This window comes from Zingiber officinale, chromosome 8B, assembly GCF_018446385.1.
Source record: "Zingiber officinale cultivar Zhangliang chromosome 8B, Zo_v1.1, whole genome shotgun sequence".
Classification (NCBI taxonomy): domain Eukaryota; kingdom Viridiplantae; phylum Streptophyta; class Magnoliopsida; order Zingiberales; family Zingiberaceae; genus Zingiber; species Zingiber officinale.
In genome coordinates this window covers 19,500,664-19,509,612 of record NC_056001.1, presented here as the reverse complement: position 1 = coordinate 19,509,612, position 8,949 = coordinate 19,500,664, and the positions used below count along the sequence as shown (strand labels likewise).

General features: G+C 33.6%; 1 protein-coding gene across 1 annotated transcript; it reads left to right on the top strand.

Annotated features, from left to right (window-relative positions):
* Nucleotides 1-2,177: 2,177 nt before the first annotated feature.
* LOC122017511 (nuclear speckle splicing regulatory protein 1-like) lies at nt 2,178-5,499 on the top strand. The gene is made up of 6 exons (XM_042575149.1): nt 2,178-2,327; nt 2,540-2,734; nt 2,815-2,937; nt 3,658-3,876; nt 3,980-4,412; nt 5,196-5,499. The coding sequence occupies exons 2-5, from the start codon at nt 2,570-2,572 to the stop codon at nt 4,376-4,378; spliced, it is 906 nt and encodes a 301-aa protein (XP_042431083.1). The 5' UTR covers nt 2,178-2,327; nt 2,540-2,569; the 3' UTR covers nt 4,379-4,412; nt 5,196-5,499.
* Nucleotides 5,500-8,949: the final 3,450 nt, after the last annotated feature.

The following is an 8,949-nucleotide window of genomic DNA, read 5'->3' as shown; positions in this document are numbered from 1 at the left end:
TTTGCTTAGATATTAACTCTATTAAAGTGATATTGGCAGTCTAAAAAATGGTTACGTGTTCTCGCTTCTAAATTGATTTGTTTAGATAATAAGATCGTGATATATAGATGGTTATATTCTCTTGCTCAGAATTGTGGCGCAGGAAGTACTTGATATTTTTTAGCCTAGAGAGAATTTGAAAAAAAAAAAAAATACTGTTATTTTAGCTAGGTATTCCGTCCTTGGGAAGATTAATCCTTGGCATGATGAATGTGGTTATACGGAAGTTTTTATCGGTCATCATTTAGATAAATTCAAAAGTGCACGGTCAAACAACTCGATATTTTAAATTTATTGATCATTTAGATAAATTCAAAAGTGCTGGTAATTGACCGTCAAACAACTATATATTTTAAATTTATTGTTTTACTGAAGAAGAATGTCATGTAATTGTTAGTGTTTGGGACACTATATGAATATTTTGCCGCTCACTATAGCCCGGGGCTAAACAAAAAACTCTTTTAAACATATTATTATGTTTTGATTTTTTTTTTCTTTTGTTCTGAGAGTTTTTGGAGCTAGATAAATATTTAAGAGCCATTTTTTATTAATTAAATCTAGTAAAATATTAAAAATATATTAGAATATATAAATTATTTTTTACAAATAATTAATTTAAATTTAAGATAATATGATTCTATACTTAGATTTAGATCATGTAAAATTATTATAAATATACCTATCAAATAATTTTGAAGAAAATAGTGGGATATGACTGGACTATTATTATTATTATTATTATTATTATTATTATTATTATTATTATTATTATTATTGTATAAATAATTAATTTACATATTTTAAATTAAATTTAAAAGATATGAATACAAATATATGAATGAATGTATTTCTGAAAGAAATTAAAATATGTCGTACTAGATTATATAATTGTGAGGGAAGTAAGGTATATAAAAGGGTTATGGGTGAATGATAATTTAGACCTACTCGACCATTTGATCGAAGTCAAGAGAGTGTTGCATTAGCAGTTGGATTTTGTAAGTGGTTAATTAGGTATTTAAGATTTGAATTTTAACTATGATATCATACATCCAAGAACATCGTGTTTAGATGCATTTTCTTGAGTACTTCTTAATTTATACTAATGATTGATAATTTTTTTTCATCAAATTGGATTGACTATCCGGATTAGAACTAGATACTTAAATTAAAAAACAATAATCAAAGTGTCTAAAAAAAAGTGACAATAAAATCTATAGCTTCCAATTATTTTAAAATAATTTATTATAAATGTCAAAATTTTGCAACCCCGTGTCCAATAGTCTACGGTTGTCTCATCTGTCACATATCTCTGGCGGTCTCATCTGTCACATATAATGGTAAACATTCGGTTAATTTGGTCCATAAATTAATTAAATTAATCAAAAATTAATTTATATTGACTAATCGAATTTAATCAAAGTTTTATTAAAATTGAATTAACCAAATCAAATTAAAAATTAATTATTTCGATTAATACCGAATTAATTAAATTTATTTAAAAAATAATTTGAAAAAATTTATACAAAATTAATAACGAATTAACTGAATTTAAAAACAATACTGTCTCCCTCTTCAGTCTTCCCTCAACCTCACGATTTTCGACTACCAAACCCTAAACTCAGATTTGGAGAATCCTTCTATCCCTTTTATGTTTTGAGTATGGTTTGTTGAAATAGTCGTATTTTGTTGAAATAGTCGTGATAACTGTTACGGATTCTACAGTTCTAATTTCAATATCATTTCATAAAACGAATATATATATATATATATATATTTTGACTTAATAAAATTTTAAATTTATAATTTGTGTTTAGTATATTAGTAATTTAAGAATTATAAAAATAGCACATATTAAATATTTAATAATGTACTAATTATTTGAGGATATACCTAAAATACTAAACAACGTAATAATAAGAATAAATAATAAATCTATGGTAATAATTAAAATTAATTAAAATTTAATCTAATTAAATTTATTTATAAAAATAAAAATAATATAAATAATAGTTAATACAAAAAATTATATGATTATATAGATTTTTTTTAGATTTAAAAAAATTAAAATGATTTTTATTATATTTTATTATATAATATATTAAATGATTATATTTTAGAAAATGAATTTTATTTATTAAAATCTAAGTTCTAAATTTCTATTCACCTGCGTCTTCTCTGTCTTCTCTCACCTCGAAACCCTAAATCGCCGCTTGTTCTTCGACAGCGCGCCACTTCCCGATCAGGCCACGCCGGAGCGCCCCCAACGTCCTTGTCCGATTCATCCGGAGGTAATCATTTCCGATCCGTTCCGGCCTTCCGATCCGTTCATTTACTGTTATAACGTCAAAGAACGTCGTTTCAGAGCAAGCGCCATTATTTACCGGAACTTTAGAACGGCGTGAGGCGTTCCCGCGCCGGAACGCCCGTTCCGACCGTTCCACGTCCGTTCCGACGAACGAGCCCCTTCTCTCTTCGCCTCACCTCTTCAAATTGCTTGCAGCCTTGAGGATCACCACAGCGGCGGCTCAATATGAAGAAGTATGGACTCCAGCTTCGAGTTCCACCGGCGAACAAATCCTCGAAGCCTCCTCCTTCTCGCCCTCCACCTCCTGCCTTCGGTTTTGGTGATGACGATGAGGATGACGTTGAGAGAGAAATATCTCGACAAGCGTCCAAGAATAAGGCTCTGCAGAAGGTATTGTTTTATCTTTATTCATTTCATCGACAGGATGTTAATGGTTTTCATATTGTCTAATCGAGGGTGGAATTTGGTAGATTGAGGAGCAGCACAAACAGGCCATGGAAGAGGATCCCTCCGTATTTGACTACGATGGGGTTTATGATACGATGAAAGAGCAGGCTGCACGCCCTAAGATTCAAGATCGGACCGATAGAAAGGTACAACCTTATTGTTGAAAACTTGAATTTATTATATATAAGAAGAATTTGATTATAATAGACCCGCCCTGTCTGGAGTCAATAAATGGTAAGGTAAAATTTCTAATCTGTAAAGTTCTCTAGAAATCAAAACGTAATTTGTCTGTTTGAAGAGGCACGAAAACTAGTTTCATTTCACCTTATCTTTGAGATTGTAGATTGCATCTAATAATTAATCCCTTTTATAAATCCATTGTTGTTGAGAAGTTCAAATTCTCATGATTTCAAAGCAATAAAATTCATTTAACTATTCCTTATTTTGTGATTTTGTTTTTCAACCTCGATTGCATTTTCTAGCAAATTTATATGAAATGAAAATCAGCAAATTTTGTTTTTGTTTTGTTTTTGTATTTTTGTTAAAATAACACGACCCACTATTTTTTGTTTGTTTTTGTTTTGGTACAATATCAATTTTCTATTCTCAGCAATTCTACTCTACCCAAAATTTTGTGGTGTCAACCCCTAGCAATTTAGAGGTGCTTCTTATGTTGTTTGTTTATTTATTTTGTTCTTGTATCACTTGGCACATATTTTCATGGGCTACAATGTATGCGTTTCCTAATTGAAGAAGGCTGATGCCCTTGTATAGATCCTTCACAATTTCTGTGTATGATTAGGTCCATCGATTTTTCACATTGATGCATCTGAAAAAGTTTATTCCTGTGTTTGGCTTTGTTGCAGTCAAAATACATAGAAACACTTATGGAGAAGGCAAAACAACGTGAGCGTGAACATGAAATTGTATATGAAAGGAAGTTGCTGAAAGAGAGAAGTAAAGAAGATCACCTTTATGCCGATAAGGAGAAGTTTGTAACCAGTGCCTACAAGAAAAAGCTAGCAGAACAGGCAAAATGGTTAGAAGAAGAGAGGCAGCTCAAAATTCGTGAGGAAAGGGAAGATGTAAGTAGTTCATCTCTTCTAAATTGCTCCTTTTTTGTCTTTTCTTGCTCTAATAAACAAGGTTTCCAGTCAAGCACATTGAATTTCTCTGGCTTTTCTTCAGGTAACAAAGAAGAGTGATCTTAGTGACTTTTACTTTGGTCTCAAAAAGAATGTAGCTTTTGGTGCTCAATCGGCAGAGACCACAAAAATGCATGAAAGAGAGCCAGCAAAAGATACTCCAAAGCAAGCTGATTATAGCCCTACTGAAACTAGTGCAAGTAGAGACAATAGCAAAAACAGAGAGCAAGACGGTACTCAAGCTGAGTCTTCTAGTCATTCACCCTACAAATCAAATAAAGTTGCTGCTGATCATGCAAGTGAGCAGTCCACAGCTTTAGATGGAAAGAATGAACCTGCAGCTCCAGTTACAAACAATGAGCAGTACAAGAGAAATGAGGATGCAGTGGCAGCTGCCAGAGAGCGTTATCTAGCTCGAAAAAGGGCAAGAGTGCAAATTTAGAGCACCGGAGCCAATTCTTCATTCAAATCTCCTGGTATGTCTTGAGCAAATGCAAACTTTTTGATGAGTTTTTCCTGACAGGAAGCATTTTTGCCCAAAATAGAGAGCTTTTGCCTACACTGTGTAGAACATTGCTATTTTTCTTATAAACTTTGTCCTTAATTTGATTAGTTTTGGTTGTTCATCATAAACTATGCACTTCCAGAATCTTATTGAAGCTTGTCATTGGGTCCGTCTTGAAGCTATATTACGTTATTTTGGAAAGTTTCTTGAAACATAATCCATTCAAAGAAATTTGGAACTCAGGAAGTGTGGACTTCCATTGCATTTTCTCCATACCTGTGCTTTCTCTTTAACATCCTAGCTTCTACTTATGGTTTAGTCACTTTCTTGCTATTCACTTTATCCATTCGAAGGATTTAACTCAAATTCTATAAGATAATTTGCTGCCTGTTTTCCCTCAGTTTGCTTGCTCGACGCACATAACACAACTAGATATGTGTTCCATTCTAAAAGTTTTCTATAGTGTATGATTGGCTTCTATATCAATTTATAATTTAACCATATAAGAACTAGTGTGTTTATGGTCAACATCACAACATGGTTATCCATTAGTATAACTCATTACATGTATTAGATGCTCCAAAGAGATTTTAAAAGTCGAGTTTGGATTCTTAGCTGTTAATTTGGGTGCTGAATACTTGACCCCAACCCAAGCAAGTTTATCCTGGGGCTTTCATTTTTTTTTTCCTTCGCTTTGTATTTTGGTTTTAAGGACTTCTATCAAATTGACTCATTTCGCTTTAATATGTTTCAGAATTTGGCTCTCTTTGGCACACTATTGTTCTTGGAACTGGAGACCTTTGGACCTTTCCAAAGCGGCACAAGGTAGTCACTTGGACAAAAGTCAGCTGAGCAATGTGTTCAACAAATTGTGTTTGTTTAAGCATCATGATACCACCATGTTGGTGCGATTTCCCACCTGCAGCGGAAAATAGGAACAATTTCATCATTGATTATCCGAGTATAGTTTTGTTTCTGTTGTACCTTGTTTATTAGAGTTACCTTGAGAAACCACATTAAATTGTCCATGCTTCAAGATGTTTATCGATTTCTTTGCAGCCTGTTTATTCATAGTATATAGTGTGTATCGAAGTATCCTGTGCCCGTGAATCAGACATGCATGGTGTCATTATTTTAGATTGTCACATCTGATTAGTTTATAGGTGGGAGGAGTTTTGATTAATGGAGTCATATAGCATTAAACCTTTGCCGTGTCTTGACCAATTAACATTATTATGCTCTCGGCAATTCTCCTGTATATAGTTGATGAGCATTCTGCAGGAGGGCGAATTAAAACAAAGAATGTGAAACGGTCAGCCACAACCACACAAGTAGGGCTATAAATAAGTCTAGTCGAATTTTGGAGTGTTCAGATTTGTTTAATAAAATAATTGAGTTGAACTTAAAATGAACTAAGGGGGCGTTTGGTTTAGGATAATAGGAGTGGGGAATAGAAATGAGAATCATTGATTTCCATTGTTAATGTTTGGATTATAGGAATAGGAATATAAATAAGGGAATGAATCCTTGAAATTGGGTAATGACTCATTCCCATGTACCTCCTCTTCAATGAGTCATTATCCTATTTTCATCAATCAAAATATTCTCTTATTCCAAAAATACCCTTGACTTAAAACTAAAATTTTCTCTATTAATATCAAATATCAAAATATATTTATTTATTTTTTCTTTCATATCACTTATTCTCTCTCATTATATTTTCTCTCTCATCATAGTTTCTCTCTCATCATTTTATCACACACTTTCTCTCTCCTTAATCTCTCATATCACACTCTCTTTCCTCTTTTTTTCTCATTACACTTTCTCTCTCATCATACTTTCTCTCTCCTCAATATCTTCCATCGCACTCTCTTCCTTCTTTTGTTCCTCATCACACTTTCTCTCTCCTCAATCTCTCCCATCACACTCTCTTTTATCTTTTTTCTCATCACACTTTCTCTCTCCTCAATCTCTCTTATCACACTTCCTCCTTTTTTTCTCATCACACTTTCTCTCTCATCATACTTTCTCTCTCCTCAATCTCTCTTATCACACTTCCTCCTTTTTTTCTCATCACACTTTCTCTCTCATCATACTTTCTCTCTCCTCAATCTCTCTTATCACATTTACTCCTTTTTTTTTTTTTTTTTTTTTGCCCCACGGGGTTATCTCGGCTAGGGGTGCAAATGAGCCGAGCCGCTCGTGAGCCGCTCGCGAGCGGCTCGGTCAAAGCTCGACTCGAGCTCGAATTTGACTGAGCTCGAGCCGAGCTCGAGCCGGCTCGTTTAACGTTCGAGCCGAGCTTGAGCTTATTTAACATAGGCTCGAGGGCTCGTCGAGCCTATTCGAGCCAGGCTAAAATTCAATATTCTAATGTTTAAAACAATTATTACTTTCAAATAATCTAATAAGTTGAGGGGTGCTGGTGGTTAGAGTGTTTTATTGGGTTGTTAGAGGTTGAAGGTTCAAATCCTAGCTTCCGCAACTTATTTTTACATTACAATCCATTTTCGAGTCGAGCTCGAGCCGAGCTCGAGCCGATCATTAAATGGTCGAGCCGAGCTCGAGCTTAAATTCTGAAACTCGCTCGAGCTCGAGCTCGAGCCGAGCCTCTTCAATTTTCTCGAGCTCGAGCTCGAGCCGACCCAGGCTCGAGCTCGGCTCGGCTCATTTGCAGCCCTAATCTCGGCTGGTAAAGGCGTGGAAGTTTGCCACTGAGAACATGGGTTCGAGTCCGCAGGGCAACGGGGATTTATTCCCTATCCCCGTGCAAAAAAAAAAAAAAGTCTCGGCCCACTGCGTACTTGCCACCGAGCTACCGTGATTTACCTCCCTCGTGATGACCCTGGGCAGGGTGCGGCGGGGGCCCTGAGGGCGAGGGTTTCGCCTTTTTGCCACATTTACTCCTTTTTCCTCAACACACTTTCTCTCTCATCATACTTTCTCTCTCCTCAATCTCTCCCATCATATTCACTGTTCTTTTTTCTCTCACCATACTTTCTCTCTCCTCAATCTCTCTCATCACACTCTCTCTCCTCATTTTTTTCTCACTATATTTTCTCTCTCTTCATCCTCTCCTATCATACTTTCTCTCATCATGCGCTCTCCAATCACACTCTCTTTTTTCATTTTCTCTCATCACACTTTCTCTCTCTTCATTCTTTCTTATCACACTTTCTCTCTCATAATACTTTCTCTCTCATAATTCTCTTTCATCATATTTTTCTCTCACATTCATCTTTCTCTCACATATAATTTTTTCTCTTATTTTCCTTTAAGGGTAAAAAAGGAAACTTTGATTTATTCCGATAGAAGATATACAACTAACCAAACATTGCTTTTAAGAGTGATATCCATGCTCATATCCATTCCCATTCCACAATACAATGATTCCCATTCTGATTCCTATTTCTAGGAAAGAACCAAACGCCCCCTAAGTTTTTAAAATGATTGTTGAAGTTTGATTTGATTTATTTTTTATGAGTTTGAGTTTGTTTGAAGCTTGACTTGTTTAGATGTTATCAAGCTCTCAATTCAAGCTTAGCATGAGCTTGTTTCGAGCTTGGTTTGAGTTTGATTTATTTAGATGTTATCGAACTCTTAATTCAAACTTGTTTGATTATTTAAAAACTTTAGTTATTTGATTGGTTGTTGAGCTTAATAATTTAAACTTATTTATTTATTTTATTTTATTATTTATTTAGCATATTGAAAAGAGTTTTATTAATGAATATAATTCTTGAATATTATTCACGAACATTAACAGCTAAACACATATGTGTTCAAGCTTATTTATTTAGTTTAACAAATTATTTAAAATTATTTATTTAATTAATATTATGTATATTGAACGAATATAAATAAGTTTTTATCACACGAATGATTTGTTCATTTATCGTCCTACACATATGAAGAGCTCTTGTCAATAGATGATATACTTCCTCTGTATATAAGAATGTACTCAAAATAAGAATTTTTAGTTTTTTAACATTCAGGTCAATTTAAATAAGAATGTTTTTTATTTATTGAAAATATAAAAAAATCCTACCAAAATGTATCTCATTTTCTCTCCGACCAAATAGTGGTCGGCCATGTTAGGCTTACCATAAAGAAGTCACGAGATTCTTTAGAACGAACAATAGCGGGTTGCATATGATATGGTCACGTGCTTAGGTCGAGAAAATTAATCTAATTTTTTAATAAAAAATAATAGAGAAAAAAATTTATAGAAAAGTTTGATAGACACGTACGTGGATCATAAATTTATTTCTAATATTTTCTAAGATTTTCTTCTATATATCATTATTTTTTCTTTAAATTTAGGGAATAAGATATTTAAATTTGATTTTGAAATAGGATGAATCGATCAAAATAAATTTTCAATTTAAATTTGATTTTAATTAATCGTTCTTCCGCTCCACTCCGCTCTGCTTCATTTTATTTTATTTTATTTATTTTTTGAACTGATTAATTCTGGGACCGGCCCCTCAAGTCAAGAACCGCCTCCG

Coding starts and splice junctions, on each gene's coding strand:
- LOC122017511 (XM_042575149.1), top strand. CDS start 2,570: ATGAAGAAGTATGGACTCCAGCTTCGAGTTCCACCGGCGAACAAATCC. Junction 2,735..2,814: donor AGAATAAGGCTCTGCAGAAG/GTATTGTTTTAT, acceptor GGAATTTGGTAG/ATTGAGGAGCAGCACAAACA. Junction 2,938..3,657: donor AAGATCGGACCGATAGAAAG/GTACAACCTTAT, acceptor GCTTTGTTGCAG/TCAAAATACATAGAAACACT.